The sequence below is a fragment of the Hippoglossus hippoglossus genome, chromosome 11 (assembly GCF_009819705.1).
Source record: "Hippoglossus hippoglossus isolate fHipHip1 chromosome 11, fHipHip1.pri, whole genome shotgun sequence".
NCBI classification, from domain to species: Eukaryota; Metazoa; Chordata; class Actinopteri; order Pleuronectiformes; family Pleuronectidae; genus Hippoglossus; species Hippoglossus hippoglossus.
Genome location: NC_047161.1, coordinates 108,235 through 131,123, shown reverse-complemented (window position 1 = coordinate 131,123; position 22,889 = coordinate 108,235). Strand labels below are relative to the sequence as shown.

At 46.0% G+C, this 22,889-nt stretch overlaps 2 protein-coding genes across 8 annotated transcripts in view; both read right to left on the bottom strand.

Moving 5' to 3' along the window:
- The window catches only part of rfx5 (regulatory factor X, 5), a 27,804-nt gene extending 4,915 nt beyond the window's left edge, over nucleotides 1-22,889 (bottom strand). Inside the window, exons 1-11 of one of the 5 annotated variants that reach the window (XM_034600526.1) lie at nucleotides 22,794-22,889; nucleotides 19,754-19,908; nucleotides 18,810-18,843; nucleotides 18,644-18,726; nucleotides 18,082-18,204; nucleotides 17,872-17,988; nucleotides 17,563-17,641; nucleotides 17,128-17,326; nucleotides 16,962-17,044; nucleotides 16,758-16,886; nucleotides 15,348-16,648 (exon numbers count right to left, since the gene is read on the bottom strand). In XM_034600526.1, coding sequence (XP_034456417.1) covers nucleotides 15,509-16,648; nucleotides 16,758-16,886; nucleotides 16,962-17,044; nucleotides 17,128-17,326; nucleotides 17,563-17,641; nucleotides 17,872-17,988; nucleotides 18,082-18,204; nucleotides 18,644-18,726; nucleotides 18,810-18,843; nucleotides 19,754-19,875 — 2,109 coding nt within the window. In that variant the 5' untranslated portion in view covers nucleotides 19,876-19,908; nucleotides 22,794-22,889 and the 3' untranslated portion in view covers nucleotides 15,348-15,508. Of the gene's footprint in view, nucleotides 1-15,347; nucleotides 16,649-16,757; nucleotides 16,887-16,961; nucleotides 17,045-17,127; nucleotides 17,327-17,562; nucleotides 17,642-17,870; nucleotides 17,989-18,081; nucleotides 18,205-18,643; nucleotides 18,727-18,809; nucleotides 18,844-19,753; nucleotides 19,973-20,774; nucleotides 21,036-21,949; nucleotides 22,684-22,706; nucleotides 22,729-22,793 lie in introns of those variants that run through there. The other 4 variants (XM_034600522.1, XM_034600525.1, XM_034600523.1 and 1 more) reach the window with 4 other exon arrangements.
- Nucleotides 448-11,108, bottom strand: LOC117770790 (phosphatidylinositol 4-kinase beta-like). 3 transcript variants are annotated; one of them, XM_034600518.1, is made up of 15 exons: nucleotides 10,867-11,108; nucleotides 7,894-8,383; nucleotides 6,919-7,415; nucleotides 6,139-6,576; nucleotides 4,532-4,753; nucleotides 4,182-4,433; nucleotides 3,911-4,017; nucleotides 3,483-3,587; nucleotides 3,263-3,386; nucleotides 2,855-2,968; nucleotides 2,388-2,539; nucleotides 1,868-2,000; nucleotides 1,660-1,780; nucleotides 1,069-1,318; nucleotides 448-1,033 (listed from the first exon to the last, which is right to left on the bottom strand). In XM_034600518.1, the coding sequence occupies exons 2-14, from the start codon at nucleotides 8,366-8,368 to the stop codon at nucleotides 1,137-1,139; spliced, it is 2,922 nt and encodes a 973-aa protein (XP_034456409.1). In that variant the 5' UTR covers nucleotides 8,369-8,383; nucleotides 10,867-11,108; the 3' UTR covers nucleotides 448-1,033; nucleotides 1,069-1,136. The 3 variants fall into 3 exon arrangements, with proteins under 3 accessions (XP_034456409.1, XP_034456407.1, XP_034456406.1); XM_034600516.1 differs by having other exon boundaries at nucleotides 448-1,017; nucleotides 1,065-1,318; nucleotides 4,532-4,759; nucleotides 10,867-11,107; XM_034600515.1 differs by having other exon boundaries at nucleotides 4,532-4,759; nucleotides 10,867-11,107.

The following is a 22,889-nucleotide window of genomic DNA, read 5'->3' as shown; positions in this document are numbered from 1 at the left end:
AAAGATAATTAATATGAAACTGTAGAATTGATTCAACTCTTTCATTAGTGTCATTTAAAACTTTCTTTTATGACCTTTGACTAAAACAGAATTTGACGAACTTGAATTAAAACAATCAATTTTATCTTGTCATCAGGTTCTTTAAATATCTGACGGCAGCAGTGACACTGCATCAACGAATCTTATTTAATCAAACGCTGCTGATATTTAGATTTTACTTCTGCCAAAAAAAAATGTCTCTTACCAAAAATTGATGTGAGCACGTTAATGATCTTTTGATCAAATATTGGACTTTACTGTCAATTAACAAATGATATTTAACCCTCCAGGATAATTACAGTTGTGTCAACGAGCCAATGAGCTGATCTGATTCGAGAACAGAGTTTAAATAAAAATGATGAAATCTGGTCTCAGACTTATTTCAAACTAGTCTCTTTTCTTTCGTTCTAAACCAGTTTGTGTTTAATTCAGAAAACTGACCCGAGGAAACTAAAGCTCCTGTTGAGCTTCGTCAGTTGGATTCAGATCCACTTTCACTTTTTAAGTATTTAACAATGAAATATTAGGATCCAAAATCAACCAGGAGAAAAAACTCTGATACGAATGAAAACTCTTCTCGTGAAAACGTTTCCCATGAATCTGAAGAAAAGTTCTTTGGTCATGAATCTTTTTGCAGATTCAGCAGAAATGACTCAGTTTCTCATCACGAGATAAAAATCGAATTATTAATAAGAAAAGGAAAAAAAAAGTTAAACAAATTAAAATAAAATGTAGTCATCCAATCAGCTGCCAGAAAAATAAATCTGTGAAACTGTTGATCTCGATAAATGACCAATGATTTTATCGATGATCAGATGATGATTCACCAGCAGTTCCCTCTCCTCCGTCGCCACCGCTTCACGTCAAAGGCAATAAAATAGAAAACCAGTTTTTTAATTAATTCGTCTCAGGCAGCAAAACAACGAGGCAGAAATCTTTTGTCACGAGAACGTGAGCGTCACTGAAGATCCATCTTGTAACAGACGAGGTAAACTTCCCGTCCCTCAGGTCTCGATAGCTTCTGTCTCAGACTCTTTGAAAAGGTTTTAGAATCAGCCAGAAAAGATTTGATGATGTCACAACGGCGCCCCCTCCGGTCACATGATGCCGTTTGTGACATACTGGAAGGAGTCGTAGAGTTTGGTGGTGATGGAGCGCATGGACCCGTCGACCAGCTGCTCCACCAGCAGCTGCAGCTGCTCCTCCGTCAGAGACATGTGGAAACGCTCCTTCAGACCACGGATGGTGCTGGAGCCGTGGAAACACGGAAGATGGGAACCTGGAGGAAAGAATTATTATTATTTCAACTTCAACACACAAAAAAATCAAAATCAAAATGTACGTATGTAAATTAATGTGAAACAACAAAACACTTAGTTTTTGTGTGCTTAATGAAGACATTTGAGAAAACAGCCTAACCCCCCTAACCCTAACCCTACTATATTTATGTAATAATGAGCAAAACTAAAAAGATTCAACTTTCATTAATTAAATGATTTCTTTAATTTCTGAATCTGAATCTGATTGTGAATCAGCTGATTCACTGGTTTTCATGTGAAAGCAGATTTTTTATTCTGAATGTGAAGACGGCTCCTGATTGGTTCTCTGTCAGAACGTCACCTTGTTGCATGATCTCGACGATCTGCAGAACCTTCTCCATGTGCTTCCTGGCAGCGATCAGACCCTGAAGCATCAACATCCTGTAGTAGATGAACATGTCTCCGTCCAAACCGCCCATCACCTGCAACATGTCGTCACGGAAAAAACAGACAAGCCATCGTTTGACCACAGTTCAGTTCCTTTAAAAACTAAATACGATTTTACTCACGTCCACGAACTCTGACGTGAGCTTGAAGGCGGACGTCTCGAAGCCGAGGTTACGAGGAGAACTGGAGAGGATGAAACCAAAGTCGATGTGGATGATGTGACCTTCAGAGTCCAGCAGGATGTTCCCGTTGTGTCTGCATAGAACACACAGCTATGTTAGCCTAGCTTAGCACAAAGACCGGATGTTAGCCTAGCTTAGCACAAAGACCAGATGTTAGCCTAGCTTAGAACACAGACCGGATGTTAGCCTAGCTTAGCACAAAGACCGGATGTTAGCCTAGCTTAGCACAAAGACCGGATGTTAGCCTAGCTTAGAACACAGACCGGATGTTAGCCTAGCACACAGACCGGATGTTAGCCTAGCTTAGCACAAAGACCAGATGTTAGCCTAGCTTAGCACAAAGACCAGATGTTAGCCTAGCTTAGAACACAGACCGGATGTTAGCCTAGCTTAGCACACAGACCGGATGTTAGCCTAGCACACAGACCGGATGTTAGCCTAGCACACAGGCCTGTCTCACCTGTCTTTGACCTGCAGCAGGTAACAGATCAGACTGTATCCGGCGCAGCTCTGGACGAAGTTCCTCTGAGCGGACAGGAAGGCCTCGGTGGTGAAGCTGCCGTGTTCCTGCAGGAAGTAGTCGAGCAGCGACAGCTGACTCTGTTTACGCACCTGAAGAATTCACAATGACATCATCGTTAATGTTTCATCGTCACCAATGATCAGAACTTTTTATCTTCATCAATAATAATAATAAATCAATAATAATCAATATATGCATTTAATGAACATTAATATTTGTTTCATTCATTTGTGATTTTCCTCATGACAATAAAATAATGAACTAATTGACCAGTGAAGATAAAAAGTTCACACTAAAGACTTTTAAAAGCTGCAGATAAAAAATATCTGACGCAATGGAACAAAGTGTTTCATCGTGTTCAACGTTAAGAAGTTTCCATAGTAACGACAGCATCAGTTTGTCACCTGGTGCAGAGAGACGGCGTTGAGGACGGGTTCGATCATCCCGCTGTCTGATGACATCACCAGGATCTTATACGGTTTGATCCACAGAGGAACTCGCTCCTGCTGCCAGATCGACTGAGGACACACAACACACACACGTCACTGACAGAGGCACTGTACTACATGCTACATGCTACATGCTTCATGCTACATGCTACATGCTACATGCTTCATGCTTCATGCTACATGCTTCATGCTACATGCTTCATGCTACATGCTACATGCTACATGCTACATGATGTTAAACCAGCTCAGATTAAATCTGGATTTCAGGTGAAAAACCATAAAGGAACAACATGTAAAAATAGAATGTGTTTTTCAGATTTTGTGTGGATCAGTGTTTGAAGTTGTGTTCAGGTGAGTTTGTACCTGCAGCTGTCGGAGCACCTGATAGGCCAGGAGCTCCTGCCTCAGGTCGTCTCCACACTTCACGATGACCGACAGTAACCTCCAGTTGGTCATGTGACCGTACGGAGAAGCTTCTCTGATTCGCCTGTGGAAGTAAACACCCAAACACACAGTGTGAAAGCAGCGGCCGACAAACGTTTCTATAACATTTACTTAACGTTAATGTTGTCGATGACCTCACCTGACTTTCTCCTCCCAGGGTTCTTTGAGGGCGACGGCTGACGGGTCCTCAGGGTCTCGCCTGAACGTAGTCGGAGTGTGAGCGAGGTTCTCGGACAGACGGCGCCTGAACAGCGACAGAGACGTGGTCAGCTGGTGTGTGTGTGTTTGTGTTCATGTGTATGTTCATGAGTGTGTGTTCATGTGTGTGTGTTCATGTTTTCATGTGTGTTCATGTGTGTGTGTTCATGCGTGTGTGTTCATGCGTGTGTGTTCATGTGTGTGTGTGTTCATGTGTGTGTGTGTTCATGTGTGTGTGTTCATGTGTGTGTGTTTTCATGTGTGTGTGTTTTCATGTGTGTTCATGTGTGTGTGTTCATGCGTGTGTGTTCATGCGTGTGTGTTCATGTGTGTGTGTGTTCATGTGTGTGTGTGTTCATGTGTGTGTACCTAATGTCTCCAGCAGCGATGAACACTGGTTCTTTATTCTCTAGACTCGTGATGCTGTCGACTGAAAACTGACTGATGTTGTCACTGCTGCTGGTCTGAGCCTCGGCCTGCAACACACACACACACACGCGCACACACACGCACACACACACACACACACACACACACACACACACACACCATCATGAGAACACTGCTGCTAGGCAACATATTTTCTAATTTTAACGTAACTGTCAGCTGATGTTGGATGTAAGCCCCGCCCTCCTCTCACCTCGACCTGCAGCTGTCCGATATCGTCGGTGGCCCACGCGTCTTCGTCATTGTCGTAGTTTGGGACGGTAGAGAAACTTCCCGCCCTGTGCTCGGATGTCATCCCGTTAGCGATGGTCGCCGGGATGCCGCCACAGTCCAGGTTTTCTGCGGAACGAGCTGAGTGGATCCTGGTCTCCGGAATCCGAACGGGAGCCAGAGACGTCTCGAAGCTTTCACACTCCAAAACCTCCACGTAGATGATGTACGGCGCCTGAGGAGCAGGACACCACGTTCTAGATGAACAATCTGAGACATTAATCTGAAGCGGTTTATCCTGTACGCCTCCTGCAGGCGAGGCTCTGACATTACCTTGTCTTTAGAGTTCAGGACGACGGCCTGCGTGTGCGGGATCCTGCAGACGTGGTGCTGGCGCTCGGCGGTGGGCAGCCACACTCGAGCCGGCAGCTTGTGGTTGAGCAGCGACAGCTCTGAGATCAGCCGCTGCGTCTTCTGCTCTTTGGTCGTCAACGTCACCAAACGCTTCCCGATGCCGAGCAGAGACTTGACAAACTCCCGCTGAGGACGGAGACGCTCGGGCTGAGGCAGACCAGGAGTCATGTGAGTATTTGTCATATTGATTATTAATCACTGTGCATCAACAAAAGTCTGCCTAGAAAAAAAATGAGTCATGTGATCTGTTTTCAGCCAATCATCAGTCAGATTCTGAAAGAAAACCACACACACACACACACACACACACACACACACACACACACACACACACACACACACACACACACACACACACACACACACACACACACACACACACACACACACACACAAATGAACACGTGAAGGACGGAGAGAAAAGAAAAAGACAGAAAAATGTTTCTCTGCTGTTTCATATCTATAAAAAGTCAAGTTAAATGCATTGATTTAAACTGAATCTCTTGTTCAATGAATGTTGTTATTAAGTAATCAATGTATTTCTGTCAATAACTTAAAACATTGATCTGATATCAGTTTCACTTTTTTAAAACAGGATGATTCTGTCTTTCTTTTCCTTCAGACGTTTCCTCTGACTCTCTCGGTCCTGAACTTTTCAACTGAAGGTTCCTCATCGCCTTCTCTCCAGAGGAAGAGAAACAGACGGGAGGTTACACTCTTCTCTCAGTCGTCTCTTTAATTGTCAGTTTCTCTTTCTGACGACGATGACAAGAAGAAAACTGATCCAGAGCCTGGATCTCGGCCGATGGAAAATCTGGTCAGCACGTGTCTGGAGCGCCGGCCAAGAATGTGACGAGCGACTCGGCAGCAGCTCAGACGTGAAAACTGATTTTCCTTCATGTTCCAGAAGAAGAAGAGGAGCTTCTGTTTCATTTACTCACATCTGACAACCAATCAGCTTCAAGTGTTTTCATCCTGTTAAATTAAGACCAATCAGCACCAGAACCATTCTAAAAGTGGCACTCAAACACAGATCACATGACCACTCACACACACGCTGTAAACAGGAAGCATTTGGTTGTTGCAGAAAGAAGCAGCAATAGTTCAAACTCAAATCCAGAATTGACCTGAACAGCAACTGTCAGTAACACGTTGCTTCTCCATGTTGTGTTCTGGGAGCTGAGGCTGATGCTGGTTCTTCTATTCTGGAAGGAGGTCATGTGACAGGAGACCAATCAGAGACAGTTACGTCATGACTAAAAAGAACCAATCAGCAAGAAGCTGTGAGCGTCATCGTTTCCAAACGTCTCAGTTTCTGAGCGTCCAGAATAAAAGAGTTTCCCATCTAAAACCGAACCAGCAGCATTTACAAACTTCTCTGTTTTATCGGATCTAAGACTCCGGAGTCGTGTGGACGTCAGGTGTATCTGTAGCAGAGATGACGAGACGTACCCGTATGGTTGTAGCCTTGAGACTGAACTCCACCCTCCTCCATTCAATTAAAAAACAAACACAGTGAATCTCACCTCCTCGTGAACCGACTCCACCTTCGGGTTACTTCCTGTTCGTCGGAGGCCAGTGCCGGGCCCGCTGCTTGCCGTGGAGGCGTCCGACTTGGATCTCTGGTGGGTCCTTCTAGACGGAGAAACAAAGACCTCAGACTCCCCTGATGTGGGGTTGTTTGGCACGGCGGCAGCGGAAGCCTCTGTGTTGCTGCTGGTGTGCCTGCGGTGACAGCGGCGGTGGGACGGCGACGACACTGGGCTTTCAGAGACAGAAGCTGAAGTTGGTCTGGGCGTGACGGGCGTCAGAGCGGATGGCTTGAGTTCATCGGACAGGATGAGTTTTCGGAGTTTGGTGCCTCTGGAGTGACGCTGGGTGGAGATGTGCATGTCGGAGGAGTAGGCGCCGAGCAGCCATGCCGACAGCAGCGAGAAGGTGATGCTTCCTCTGCAGCGATGGATCTGAGACAAAACATCAAAACACACAGAAACTCAGTTTCAGCTCCTCAACAACGTTTTCACAAAACTAGTTTCAATCATACGTTGTTCATGAACAACAAAGTCCAGCTTCATCTGAAACTCTTCGTTTTAGCTCCTGTCCCTTTAAGATCCCCCTCCTGGTAAAGCCCACTCTGTTGTGATAGGTCAACAGCTTCCTGGCAAAGATGTCATGTGACATCACAATGAGTTTTCTCTGTAGCTGTGAACAAGCTAACACTAGCTTGTTTTCATTACTATTAAGCTGCGTTAGAAATCTTAACATCAAATGATGATGGTAAACTGATCCGAAACCAATGAACTCACCAGGTACGGTCTGATGGCGTCTCCCACCTCCGTGTCCATGTGCACATACATGTTGAGCAGCTGCGGCAGGTAGACGTCCACCTCAGAGTCAGGGAAGCTGAAGAGTCGATTCCCGATGTACGCCTGCACCCCCGGCTCCTTCGACTTGTACAAGTAGGAGATCGCCATGGAAACGTCAAACAGCTTGGACTCAAAGAGGCGCAGCAGCCACGACTGTTTCGATGATGGTGACACCCCCGGTGGCAGTGGAGAGGAATGCAGTCTGGCTGAAGGATGCGGGTCTTGTTGGGACGTTCCACCTTGTTTCTCGTCTTCCTCGTCTTCCTCTTTGATGGAGCTGGTGTCTGGACTCAAGTACTGAGGAGCACAGCGCTCCGACAAGTCCGTGCGCTGCTGTTGTTGTTGTTGTTGTTGTTGTTCTGGCACGTCTCTGTTCTGCAGCTGGACTTTGAGAAGAACTTCCTGACAAGCTTTCAGAGCGACTTCAGGGTTGATCACTGGAAACAGAGAAGAAGAAGATGTCCTGCTACATATAACATGAACTGACAAATACTCCGTTTAATTCGTCAACATGAACACGATCACATTCAGATTTGATACTGAATTATTTTTCTTCAGAGAATCATGGTGGTGGATGCTGTGACATCTTTGATGTTTGTGGACGTCGACTGAGGTTCGTCACTTTTCACCTGACGTTAGAATGTGACCTGCAAGTTTCTCCTGTGATCATGAGACCAAATGTCACTTCCCGCTCTGTATGCAAATCATAACAAACATCATTTGTGTTTGTGTTGTTTTTTATATTTATGGTGAAAACTGTTGATTTTCACTTTTTCCTAAAAATGGCAACTCTGCCAGTGAAACATCACGTTCTCTTATTTTGAATCAACAAATGGATTTATCTCGGTTTAGATTATCAGGTCCAACTGAACTGAACTAATCTTCAACACATCCTTTTCTCTCTCTCCTCGTTACCTTGGTCACCTTCGAGGTCCATCTCCATGGCGTCCTCTGAGATGACATCCAGCGGCGGACTCGGACCTCGCAGGTCGCCGCCACTCGACACGCTGCTGCTGCCGATGCCCTCGCTGGCGCTGCTGCTGCTGCCGAGGCTGCCGGTGCTGCCGATGCTCCCGCTGGGGCTGGAGCTGCGGGGGCTGGCGCTAGGGGAGGAGGGCTGCTCGCTGTGAGAGGGCGGGGGCAGCTGCAGCTGAGGGCGGAGGTGATGGTGATGAGGATGATGATGGTGGTGGTTGGGGCAATCAGACGAGCTCTCAGAGCAGGAGGTCGAAGAGGAGGAAGAAAAGGAAGAGGAGGCACTGGAGGGGGAGGAGGGGCATGAGAAGGTGGTGGGGGAGGAGGAGGCTGGAGGAGGGGGCGGGGCTGAGTGCGAGGGGCTAAGGTGGAGCTGGCGCAGAGCAGGGGACAAAGAGACGTCAGCGTCGGCCATTTTGGAAGAGCGCACCTGACAACAGGAGAAAGAGCAAAATCAGTTTCCTGCAGCTGTTCTGATCTTCCTCTCTCCAACTGCAGCGCCCCCTGGAGGTCAGGAGCACATACCTGACCATTGAGATATATAACCTGGTTAGCCTAGCTTAGCATAAAGACTGGAGCAGTGTGCCACATTACATCATGAACATGAACATACATGTAAACAGTTAAATTAACGTGTTGAAAACACACATGATGATGTCATCTCAGCCTGGAAACATGTTGAACCGAAACATGATGAAACTGTTCAGTTGATCGATAAGTTGATTAGTTGATTAGTTGATTAGTTGATTGTTTTAGATTCTCAGATGAGAATATTTTCTGTCGTGGTAAATTTTAAATATTGATCTTGAAAAACAAAATCAACAATTAATAAAGAAAATAATCCACAGAGACGCTAAATTACACAAACACACGCGTGTTCATGGGGTTTTGCTTTGTCTTCCGCCCACGCCTGAGTTTGTGTGTGTGTGTGTGTTATGTAACGTCCTCTGGCCTTTGATCACTGCTGACGTCCACCAACACTTCCTGTTGATAAAACACGCTAATGACGACCATCTGTTTGTTTTCAAACTGAAACTTGTTTAAAACATGTTTGAGGTTTGAACATGTATGACATGATGTTTAACAGTGTCATCCTGTCTTTGACGTGCTGATTGATTGATTGAGCTGGATCCAGATTTGTTTTAGTCATTTGTTGACTGATCAATGATCAATTCACCAGTTAAACATGAAAACTGAAGAACAAAGACATTATTGATTAATCTAATAATCATTAATCTGCCCATATTTTCTCAATTTGAATCAATGATCATCTGATTAATTTTCTGTAGATGAACTTATCATCTTCATCACAGACTTCCTGACTCTCGACTCTCACCCTCTGTGGAGATACGACAAACATGAGACGCTAATGATACACTCCTGATGACATCATCACTGGAACATGCTGATCGCACACAGCTGAGTGTGATGTCATCACAGCAGTCTATGTGTGTGTGTGTGAGAGAGTGAAAGATTCCAGATGTGATGGTTCTGGAACGTCGAGGCCTGGGTGAAGGTCGACCTTACACACAGACGATAATATTCAGACTGGACGTGAAGTCTGGACTAAACACTGACACTCTCAGGTTCAGATCAGGTTCAGGTTCAGGTTCAGGTTCCGATTCAGATCCAGATCCGGTTCAGGTTCGGATTCAGATCAGGATCAGGATCAGATCAGGTTCAGGTTCAGATTCAGATCAGGATCAGGTTCAGATCAGGTTCAGATTCAGATTCAGGTTCAGGTTCAGATCAGGATCAGGTTCAGATCAGGTTCAGATTCAGGTTCAGGTTCAGATTCAGATCAGGTTCAGGTTCAGATTCAGATCCAGATCAGGTTCAGATTCAGATCAGGTTCAGGTTCAGGTTCGGATTCAGATCAGGATCAGGATCAGGATCAGATCAGGTTCAGGTTCAGATTCAGATCAGGATCAGGATCAGATCAGGTTCAGGTTCAGATCAGGATCAGGATCAGGTTCGGTTCAGGTTCGGATTCAGATCAGGATCAGATCAGGATCAGGTTCAGGTTCAGATTCAGATCAGGTTCAGGTTCAGATTCAGGATCAGATTCAGATCAGGTTCAGGTTCGGATGTACTAAAGATGTTATTAACATGTTATAAAGATGTTACAAGTTCATCATGAAGATGTTTTACATGAAAACGTAGCAGAGGTGAGGAGATGCAACACAAGGAGGAAGAGGAGGAGGATGGGGAGGAAGAGGAGGAGCAAGAGAAAGAGGATGAAGAGGGGAAGAGGAGGAAGAGGAGTAGGAAGAGGAGGAGCAAGAGAAAGAGGATGAAGAGGGGAAGAGGAGGAAGAGGAAGAAGAGGAGCAAGAGGAAGATGTGGAGGAGGAGGAGAATGTAGAGGAAGAGGAGGATAAAGAGGAGCAAGAGAAAGAGGATGAAGAGGGGGAAGAGGAGGAAGAGGAAGAAGAGAAGGAAGAGGAGCAAGAGGAAGAAGAGAAGGAAGAGGAGCAAGAGGAAGAAAAGAAGGAGGAGGATGTAGAGGAAGAGGAGGATCAAGACGATGAAGAAGAGGAGGATGAAGAGGAAGAGGAGGAGCAAGAGAAAGAAGAGGGGGATGATGAGGAAGAGGAGGATGAAGAGGGGGAAGAGGAGGAAGAGGAAGAAGAGGAGCAAGAGGAAGAAGAGGAGGAGGAGGATGTAGAGGAAGAGGAGGATCAAGACGATGAAGAAGAGGATGAAGAGGAAGAGGAGGAGCAAGAGAAAGAAGAAGAGGAGGATGATGAGGAAGAGGAGGATGAAGAGGAGGACCGGGAGGAGCCGCTCCCTCCTGATAAACAGTCCGGGACAGGAGGCTCAGAGCCGGGCTGTTGAAGGCCCTCAGCCCGGGGACTCAGCTCCGAAACATCCGGGTCACAACCAACCGAACCGAGAGGAGACGAACTCTTACCCGGTTACAGACGCGTCCTCACCCGGGGAAACGCTCCCACACTCGGCTGTAATCCGCTTTCACTCCCGGGACTCCGGGTCTTTGATCCAGCGTTAGTCCGGGTCAAATCTAGATCTAATTCGGGTCTAATTCGGGGCTACAGGCTCCATCTGGTCCGACTAGGCTCGGCTCGACTCGACTTTAAAACCTCAGTGACGCAACATCCGTCAAGGCAGCAGCAGTCGGAAACGCCTGAACTTCTGGTTAAATTTACAAAATAAAAGCACAGAAGGATGATTTATTATGAAAGGATTCATCATGTGAATCGCTTTGATCTCACACAGCTGATTGAAACCAAATCAATGATCAATGGTTCTGCAGAACCATCAACTGATCAAGAACCTCCTCCTGCTCCTCCTGCTCCTCGCTCAGGGAGACTATTCTATCCCATTTCAATTTAAATGAATCTGAACGATCTTAGTTAACTTTGATCCGTCTGTTTGATCTGCTTTTATTCAAATGATCAAACTTAACCTCAGAGACAATATAATAAATTAATCTATAATTAGAGCTCAGCTATTTTTCACATTTTAATTCCTCTTGTCCTCAGTAGCTGTTCCCCCTCAATTATTAGCACAAGGCCTTTATTTTGAAGTCAGGATTGCAACGTTTCACACACACACACACACAGCAGAGCGCCTCCTGGTGGTGGAGAGAGGGACCGACAGAAAAGTGAAAGAGAAAAGCCTGTGAAAGAAAGAGATGGTTTTAGAGGAGTTTTTCCTCCACAGTCGCCAAAGTGCTGCTCATTTTGGGAACTGTTGGTTTCTCTATAAAAAAATGTTAAGGACTTGACCTTCAATGCAAAGAGCCTTGAGATAATGTATATTATGATTTGGCGCTATACAAATAAAATTGAATTCAATTGTTGTTTCCACATCAAAGAACAAATGAGCAAAGGTTCATTTTATTTTTCACATGTGGACCAATGTTGACCTTTGACCTTCAATCTTTCATTTCAGGGATAAAGTGCAAAAGAAAAAGAAAAAGCCAGCAGGTTAAAAACAGACATTTTAAAAGAATAAAAATACAAAACCTGACAGTCACAGAAACCATGCAACAACATCGTCATAGCAACAGTAAGAATCATAATAAGATCTGCACATCGACAAACTGTACAACTTTGAAAGAGACAACAACAGGAAGTTAAAACAACAGAAAGAGAAACAAACTTTAGTTACAGCACTGATGATTGAAATTTATCTGCACGAAGCTCCAAGCGTTTGACGTCACGTCCAAACATAACGATGTTAAACTTTTCACGCTAAGGAGGCGGCGTCGCTCAGGGAAACAGAAACAAAGAGCTCCTTCTGCTGTTCACATAAATTTATATTTTAAATGAATTAAAATGAGCTCAAGAAAATAATTTCAGAATAAAACTCTGACTCTTTCGTTGGACCAGGATCAGCTCATCCCCACAGACGCCACGTCATCGTCACTAAAACCATAGATGCACCTTCATCGACTCCTTTTTCTTCTGATTCAAACTGGGGATATATTTATTAAAAGCGTCTTTGGATCAAGTTTCTTTTCTGAAAACGTTCGTCTCTCCTCTAATGCGTTAACGTCACCTCAGGGTCGTTCAGGTCACATGGTTTGAAAAAACAACCAAAACAACCAAAAGCAACTCGATAAACTGGACCTTGACGACTGTCACATGACTGACTAGCAACCTGAACGGCCCAATGAGAGCAACCATCAGAGAACTTGAAGATTAAACGAGGTTTCACTTGTCATATCAAATTGCTTTTATTATTTAACTCAATATGGAATTCAAACACAAAGATCGTAACAGATCTGAAGCCTCGTTTAAACTTGAAATCAGCTTTTGAATAAATTCGTCACAGGAAACTGAATAAAAATATTCTCAGTACAAAACCTTAGATGGCTCTTGAAGTGAAGGTGAACAAACATTTAACGTAAACAAAACCTTAATAAAAATAAAATTTGATAAAAACAACTAAAGTACGAATTTAGAAATGATGCATCACAGACAGGAAGTGACATCAGAGGATGTTGTGCGGTTGAGTCTGATCCTTTAAGGTCAACGCTCTGATACCCGAATCCCGATCCTTTAATCTTTGATTATCTGACCCGTTTCTTTTTTGAGCTCCACGGCTCCACAGTGAACGATTCCAACAAACATCTCATACTTTAAGAAGCAACCTGGTTGCACTTTGCATCTTCACCACTGGATGTCACTAAATCTTACACACAGAAGGTTTTAGGGCTGAACCACAAACTGTAAAGATGGACGACATGACAGCTTTTTAAAAAGTGAAGCCAAATCATCGACCGACACATCTCGATTGACAGCTGAGACTGACTCCTGATTGGTTGAAAGTGTGTATGGGTGGGGCCTCGATACGCCTCCACTCCACGATCCCTTCTGCACAGACTGACTGTAAATGACGTCATCACCACAAGATGGCAGCGTTTGTATCTAAGATGCTTTAGGCTGCTGCTCGGTGACAGCATCATGACTTTCTCTTGTTTTCACAGTGCAACTTTCCTCAGTTCTGTTTGAGGCTCAAAGACAAACTCAGACGTTTTCCACCTTGTGGAGATATTTACTAAACTTTTTCATTTTTGTTATGAATTATTGGTGGCGCTGCAGCCGTTAGCATGTGAGCTAAACTTTGCTCAGTTCATGGCACTAAAACTCATTTTCACATCATGCAAAAAGGATTTTAAGTCTTTTCACTTTAACTGACCTGAAGCTCTCAATGTCACAGGACGGAGGGAAACACACACACACACACACACCCACACCCACACCCACACACACACACAAAGCAGCTGTATTAACACCTCGATATGCGAGCGTCGACAAAAACATTTTGTTCTTTGTTGTGTTTACAGGATGAGAACAGTGCAGGGATGGCGAGCACCAAACTTTGGCGGTTTGGCAACATGAAGAACAAACATCATCGTGCGAAACAAACTCCTCCTGACTCCAGAGAAGAAGAAGAGCAGGAACACATTTGTTTTCTGAATCAACGCAGGATTTTATTCTGAAATTCACAATAATTTAAAGATCCTGCTTTAGGTAATTTTTTTTCAGAACTGTAACGATCGATCAACATAAAATTAACGAGACAGTTTTAAAAATAAATTGTTTTAGTTCATTTTGAAGCAAAAAACATGATCTACATGATGTTTTAGTTTTTCACCATTTTCTTACAATTCAAACTTTTAATTTATACGAATAATAAACTACTGAGATCAACATGAATCTGTAATAAAACAATAAACACTCATTCATTTATTAAATGTTCAAGTTCAAATTCTTAGAATTCAGTTTGCTCTCAAATAAACATGCTTTTGTCAAACACGTTAATTTACTGATAATCTATCGATCAGTATTAAGTCTGTTTAAGTTTCTCTGGTTAATTTTGAATGAAATAATTTTAAACATAAAAAAAAGTTTCCGTAGTAAAAGTACGATTTCATTTCATCGCGTTTTTTTGATAAAAAGAATTTATTTCTAACACTGGTTAGCTGCTCTGCGAAGGTCGAACATGTGAACACAAAGCATTCCACTGCATCAGAGCGACCTCTGCTGGAGGAGCGGTGTAATTAAGTGCTAATGTCTCGAACATTGTTTGAGAGATTAAAAAATTGAACAATAAAACAGAAAACTAAAATACTCAGTTGACATCCAATAAACTTCAAAACTTAAATCTGAGAACCTGGAATTTTAAATAATGAATTAAAAAAAATCTGTGATTTAAATGATTCTTAGCCCGACCAATCCCAGATGAGTGTGTAAAACACACCTCCACATTAATGTAAAAACGTGGCGACTGTTTGTTTTAAATATATTTAAAATAAATAATTTCATTGAACACATTAAAATGTTATGAAATCAAAGCGCCCCCCCAAAAAAGGTCATTCACTCAAACCTCCAACTTTTCTGCCGCTGCACGTTTTTCATCCTCTCGTCTTCACGTCATCTCGTCTTCACGTCATCTCGTCCTCTCGTCATCTCGTCCTCTCGTCTTCACGTCCTCCAGCGTCCATCCACTCACTCTACATGTACAAACACGTTTTATTGCCCTGAACTCGGAGACATTAGAGGAACTCTGCAGCTGAGAACGTCTCAAACATCAAATGAACTGAGCTGAATGTCCAGTTCATTTCTTTCACCACAAAGAACCTTGAACAGGCCCTAACCCGTAGTTACTACTGCAGCACACCGACGCCACCTAGAGTCGCATTCAATACTGAACACACGTCTCATCTGTGCTTCTTTTCTGTTCTATAAATCCATTGATCTGAAGCAGCAGACGGCCTCAAACAGGAAGTTTAGAGAATGAGGATATGAGGAGGCAGGGAGGAAGAACACACACACACACACACACACACACACACACACACACACACACACACACGCACACGCACACACGCAGTATCACAGGTTTCTAACAGCATAGGTTTACAGTGCAATGGAAACAAAGTGTGTTGGCTTCATCTATCCTCATTGGCTCTCTGCTGTCGCCAATCTGGGATTTCCACCAATAAGGAACAGGAGAGGTCAGGGGGCAAAGTTGCAGGTGAGGTAAAGCGTAGTGAGAGCTGATAAAAAGAAAAGAGGGAGGGGCTAATGTCCCTCTCTCTTTGAGGAGGTGCTGCTCTCTCGTCGACCCCCCTCCTCTTCCTGGCCCCTTCCCCCCATGGAGGAGGAGATAGACGGCGAGGCGGCAGGAGCAGCAGAGGAGGAGGAGCTGGGAAGAGGCAACGGCGGGTTGACGTGCAGCTCCACCGGTGTCAACATTATTTCGACTTCCCCCCGCTCCTCGTGTAGCATGGGCAAGGAAAGGGGAGGAGGAGGGGGGAGGTGGGCCACGGGGACAGAAGCGCTGCTGTTGTTATTGCTTGGTCTTGGAGCTTTCTGGATGACCTCCACCATCGGCGTCCGTCCTGATGCCGCCAGCTCCCAGCTGGGGTTCCCTGGAGTCTGGAGCAGCAGCAGCGGTCGACAGTGGCGTTCCTGCTCAGACACCCCGCGCGGCTGACACTGTACCACCACGTCGCGCTGCTCCGACAGCGCCGGCAGCTGACTCAGAACCAGGCCGGGCTGGTCCTGGATCACCAGCTCCAGTACCGGCTGCGAGGAGCAGGAGGACGAGGAAGAGCACGCTTTCTGGATGACACCACCGGTCAGGGAGGTGATGATGGGAGGGTGGGAAGGAGGTGCAGGGGGTGGGGGCTGAGGAGGAAGGGGAACAGGAGGCGGAGCAAGCAGCGCGTCCTCTGGCCTAGGTTTTCTTGGTCGGCCACGTTTCCGTTTCACTGGATGAGTGTTGGCAGCAGAGCCACCACACATGCCTGGTGCACCAGCTGACGTCACCACCTCCAGGGGGCGCTTGGTGACATTCCCTCGAGCCTTCTGGACCACAGAGGTGGGGGCTGCTGGGGTGTTTTGCGGCTGAGAAGGAGGCAGAGGTGGTGGGGGCGGGGCGACCTTCTCTCTCTCGTAGGACAGGCAGCCCTGAGGCAAGATCATCACTGGGACAGGGCCGCCTTGCTGCTGGGGCAACGTTGCCATGGCAATGACCTTCACCCCACCCCCGCTGGCAGCAGCGGCAGCAGCCGGACCTCCAGGTCCAGATGCCCCTCCGACACCTGAGGCGTCCTTGGGCGCCAGAGAGGGCGGAGACGAGCGGACAGAGAGCTGGGTTTTATCGGGGATTGAGCTACGGGGGAGGATTCTGGGTAACTGCTTCATGAACGCCTCCACCTGCAAAATCAATCAATTTGTTAACTTCTTCAATTGATTTGTTTATTGATCAATAATAATAAGACACACGGTCGGACAGAGGTGCAGGTATATGGAGGTGTTGACTTACCGCAGGGCGCAGAGAGGAAGAGGAGGAGGAGGAGGAGGGAGGAGGCAGAGCGTCCAGGGAGGAGGGCTTGGTGGCGGCTGATTTGTCTCCAGACGGCAGCTTCAGTGAGGACGATTCTCCAGGCTCCTTCTGCGTTCAGACAGGAAGTGGTGAGCGGCAGAGACAGCGACTGAACAGTGACTGAACAGAAATACGTGTGAGCACCTTCTGATCTGCAGCTCCGTCTGACTCAGCTTTCGAAACAACCAGAGCTTTCTTGATGACCTTGTGGGGTTTGGCTGGACCTCCTGCAGACAGACAGACACACGAGCCAATCAAGACAGATGGTCAACCTGAAAACATGATGAGACGTGGACTCTGTCCTACTGACCTGCGAGCGCTGCGGAAGTGACCAGCTCAGCCTGGCTGCAGCGAGGGTTTACAATGTGCTCCTGGATCAGGTAACGAGCGATCTCCACCACCGTGTCGAAGGAACGCTTCAGGATCTTCTGCGCCCAATCACAGATCAGCTCACATGCAGCCTCTGTCACTTCCTGCTTGTAGGTCTGAACTAGCTCCGTCAGCTCCGCCTGAGGAGGAAGAGGAAGGAGCGTCAGCTGAAACTCTAACAAAAACTATTACTACTATATCAAAAGAATATTAAAAAATCATTAAAACAGTGAGGATTGTTCACTCACAACTTGCCTACACTCCAATAGGTGGCACTGTGACTATAACTGAATATTGTCATGTAGATATCTTCAGGTCAGGAATCAAACATGTGAAGTCTGGGGAACAGTGTGTTTGAGTGTTAGTGTGTGTGTACCGGGTCGTTCTTCAGATCCAGGTTTGGCAGCAGAGGCATGTTGAGCACCGTCTTCCTCCTGATGCCGCTGTAACAGTACGTATGAGCCAGGCAGGTCAGGGAATTCAACCAGCAACTCTCATAGTCCGACCTCATCACAGTTTACTGACTGTTTAATGCTGAGTCACAATCACACTAAAGCTCCTCAACCAGCCCATAATATATCTTTACTGTGACATCACTCTGTGTCTGTTACATCAATGTGCGTCTGTTACATCACTGTTACATCACTGTGACATCACTGTGCCCCTCAGGCAGCAGGAAGGATATTTGGATTGTCCTCTGCCCCCGAGCCGTCGGGCCTTGATGTTGGGGAAAATATCTCTGATGATCTTCCCGAAGTTGGCGGCGCTCAGAGGTCGATGCTGCAGGTTCTCACAGTATCTCCTGAAGAACAACAGAGGGGGAGGGGTCAGCGGTCACATGACCCAACAACAACTTGAGAAAATGTACTCTGTGCGTTGGCTTGAGTTTTCTGACTTGTACGTCTCGTAGACGTCCTGTTTGGGCAGGCAGGTGTCCGAGTGCTCCTCCAGGTGACTGCGGATCCAGTTACAGGTGTGAAGCTGGTCGGCTGTGTTGAACGAGCTGGAGTCCCCAACACTACACACACACACAGACACACAGACACAGACACACACACAGACACACACACAGACACAGACACACACACAGACACACACACAGACACACACACACACACACACACAGACACACACACAGACACACACACAGACACACAGACACAGACACACAGACACACACACACACACACACAGACACACACACACACACAGACACACACAGACACAGACACACACACACACACACACACACACACACAGACACACACACACACACACACACAGACACACACACACACACACACAGACAGACACACACACACACACAGACACAGACACACAGACACACACACACAGACACACACACACACACACACACACACACACACACAGAACACAACTCAACACCTGTTTTCCTGTGGAACTATGCTTAGTGAACGACACTGTGCAGCACTGACCTCTTGTCTCCGGAGCTGGGTCCCGAGGGCAGCTGGAGGTACAGGTACAACTTGTCATTGTCAGAGAAACGCTGGACGTCTTGCTGTTGAAGAAAAACAGAAAACAGCTGAGGTGACGTCCACGATTCTTTCAACACGACATGAGAACTGTGGCTTTGGTTCTTACCAGGATCTGATCCACTTTGGTCTGAACGCTCTTTCTGGGAGACAGAGAACACACTGATCACACACATTGATAACACACACTGATCACACACACTGATCATACACACAGATCACACACACTGATCACACACAGTGATAACACACACTGATCACACACACTGATCATACACACAGATCACACACACTGATAACACACACTGATCACACACACAGATCACACACACTGATCACACACACTGATCACACACAGTGATCATACACACAGATCACACACACTGATCACACACACTGATCACACACAGTGATCATACACACAGATCACATACACTGATTACACACACACACACACACACACACAGATCACACGCTGATGACACATACACTGATTACACACACACACACACACACACAGATCACACGCTGATGACACACACACATTGATCACACACTGATGACACACACACACACAGATCACACACACTGCTCACATACACACACTGATGGCACACAGATCACACACACACTGCTCACATACACACGCTGATGACACACACACACACACACACACACACTGATCACTGCAGGTTAAAGGTTGTGATTGAGGAGCGGATTTAAAGTTTTGTATATTTATATCAACACTGAGGAGCAAAATCAACAGAATAACCCTTTAATCAACTTTAGTGTCAGAATTATGACCGTGAACAAAGATGGATGACATAATGGCTCCCAAAAGTGAAGCCAAATCATCTGGATCGCCCCCTGGTTGCTGGTTCAAATACTCCGCCTCCTCCTAAACCTAACCCTTCATGTCTGAACGGTGGGAGGATGTAGAGACAGGTCGTTCATCTTTATTTACAGTCACTGATCTGAACTCAATCAGCAAGAAGTTAGTGACATTACCGTCATGTGATCATCAGTGAGTAGATCAGAGCAGAGCTGACTTACGAGATGTTGTTTTTCAGTCTCTGCTGCAACATGCTGGGCTCAGTGTCGCCCTCCCCCGCCTCCAGACCGCCATCCCCCCGCCGGGAGGCTTCGGCCCGCTGGTGCCGGTGGTCCTCCGACATCTGGACCAGCTAACCAGTGCGGAGAACCAACATCTGGAGAGAGACAGAAAAACCAACACACATTACATATTTAGAATTCCAACCTGTATTTACTGACCAATCAATCAATCAATCAAATTTTATTTGTATAGCCCATATTCACAAATCCCAGTTTGTCTCATGGTCTTTAACAAGGTGAGACGTCCTCTGTTCTGAACCCTCAACAAGAGTCAAACTACTAAAACCTTTAACAGGTAAAGAAGGTAGAAACCTCAGAGACACGTGAGGATCCGTCTCCCAGGACGGATCCTCAGAGACACATGTGAAGATCCGTCTCCCAGGACGGACACAAGTGAACAGATGTCACGTGTAAAGGAGAACATCAAGATAAAGGTTTTAGCAGCATTGATGAGGGTAAACATTTTGAAGCATAACTGAAGGTCAATGAATTGATGGATTAATGTCATTAATGGTCGAGTATCTGAGGAGAAATATTATATATCAAGCTGTCCTGCTTCAATCACAGTCTGTGGTCAGCAGCCAGCAAGATCAGGATCCACCATCAAGATCGGATGCCACTATAGTCCACAGTCATTGTCCACTGCCGCCATTAGGATCCATCATCAGCTGCCACCTCGGTCGTGGTCCACCACCAGTATCTGATGCCAACACGATACAGAATCCGTCATACTGGATCCACCATCACGATCTCTGATACGCGATCCACAGATCATAATCCACGATCTGGATCTGCAGACGATAAGGCAAAGGGACTCCGGGGAAGAAGTCGAGTCAGTAACATGTAGTGATGGGATATTAATTTCTTTGATGTGATAACGATTGAGAAGAGGAAGGAGAAGCTGGAAAGAGAAGCTCCGAGTGTCATGTGTCCCCGACCTTCTAGACCTACAGCAGCTGACGTGGTTGAAAAGCTCAGGAAACGGAGTAACTGACCCTTGAGTCTAGAACAACAGACATTAGTCCATGATTCATTTCAACCCATTCAACAATAACACACAAACAAACACGTGAGACATAAACAACACGTGGAACATTCATCCCGACACAGAGAGTTGTTCCTGGAGGCCGGTCTTATTGTGACACGTTGACAGCTGTCAATCTCAAAGATGAAAGATCCCCACACTGTATTTGTTTTATATGATTGTACTGTAAATGGGTGGCTGTTGATAAATTATAGTTTGATCAATGAATATGAATAAGTATTAAGATTTTATTATCTTAATTAAAGTGGGTTAGGTTAGTATTTTTTAATCCTGAGACACCTGGTGTGTTTCGATCTGATTGGTCAACATGTTATAACAATAATTCCCAGCACTGAACCATCTATAGATTATATATATATATATATATATATATTACTGAACAGACCCAGAGCTCCCACCTCTGTAAGAACAGTTTAAAGTTACTACGGTAAGTTCGCACCTGACACATTCAATCAATCTGAACCAAATCACACACTGGGATTGTTTTCATCTTGAATTTTTCTGAGTAACAACAACGTTAAAGATTCAAGATTCAATATTCCATGTTTACTGGCTCATCCTGCCGAGCAACTAACTACCTACCTGACTAACTACCTACCTGACTACCTACCCACCTACCTGACTAACTACCTACCTGACTAACTAACTAACTACCTACCTACCTACCTGACTAACTACCTACCTACCTGACTAACTACCTACCTACCTACCTACCTGACTAACTAACTACCTACCTACCTGACTAACTACCTACCTGACTAACTACCTACCTGACTACCTACCTACCTGACTAACTAACTACCTAACTAACTAACTACCTACCTGACTAACTACCTACCTACCTACCTGACTAACTACCTACCTACCTACCTGACTAACTACCTACCTACCTGACTAACTACCTACCTACCTACCTGACTAACTACCTACCTACCTGACTAACTACCTACCTGACTAACTACCTACCTGACTAACTACCTACCTACCTGACTAACTAACTACCTGACTGACCAGCCTCCTCTGTAGAGGTATTGAGTCAGGGGCCTCTTTCTGGGCTCCTGTATAAGATCTCTTTTAGTAGATTTACTAACCAAGTAAAACAGAATTAATCCGTCAGTTAAAAGTTGACACGTTGTGAATGTAAGGGTCTGTGTGTCAGATGAACCGGGGATGAACCGGGGCTGAACCGGGACTCTGTGTGTCAGTTGACCGCAGACAGACACCCCTCCCGCCGGGTCCCTCCCGCCTCTGTCCCGGTGCAGGAGCAGATGTACCGGTTTGGGTAAACCCGCTGGAACAGGCCCTATGGCTGCCGGGTAGTGACACATGGCGGCTGTCACGGTGCCGTTCAACGTTCCCGTTTCTAGCGGTAGCGGGAGGCGTGTTCGAGGGGAGCCGAACACAGCCCGCTACCGGCTCCACTCACGGCTGCCGTTACCCGGAGATGTGAACGCGTCAGCGGCTGAGCTGTGACCGCGGGGCCGGTGCGTGTCCCGCCTCACGGCCGGTGTGTGTCCGGTGTGTGTCTCCAGCGCCGGTGGTCATGTGTCTGACATTTACTATGAACACACCGACACAGCAACATGTCAGAGCCCCGCGAACAGACCACACACACCCGCAGCATGAGCTCCACACGCACCGGCACCGCGACACGTCAGCGGGCTTCAACACAGGCAGACGAGCCCGCGGGTTCGAGACGGAGAGAACCGGTTCTACCGGAGAACTCGTAAACTCGACCGTTTACCGTGAGGCTAGAAGCTAGCTGCTAACCCGAGATGCTAGGTGACTAGCCTAGCTGTTGGCTCTGTCCTAGCATTAGCATTAGCATGAGCTGTAACACATGTTCACCTGTTTTCAGACGCGTTTCAACACAAACAGCTGATCGATGGTGATCAGCTGATTAAAGTCATTATTTTAAAAAGAAAAACAAAGTACCTGACACAAGCTACTGCTAAAATCCCCTCTGGTCTTTTTGTGATTGGACGACTTCGTTATGTCTGCCTGACTACAAAGCCGACGTCTATTCTGATT

Bases quoted from the DNA above. Each gene is read 5' to 3' on its own strand.
- LOC117770790 (XM_034600516.1), bottom strand. From the start codon at position 8,368: ATGGCCGACGCTGACGTCTCTTTGTCCCCTGCTCTGCGCCAGCTCCAC. The intron at 4,434-4,531 runs GTAATGTCAGAG...CCTGCTCCTCAG, and splicing joins TCCTGAACTCTAAAGACAAG to GCGCCGTACATCATCTACGT. The intron at 1,781-1,867 runs GTGAGTAAAATC...GACATGTTGCAG, and splicing joins TCACGTCAGAGTTCGTGGAC to GTGATGGGCGGTTTGGACGG.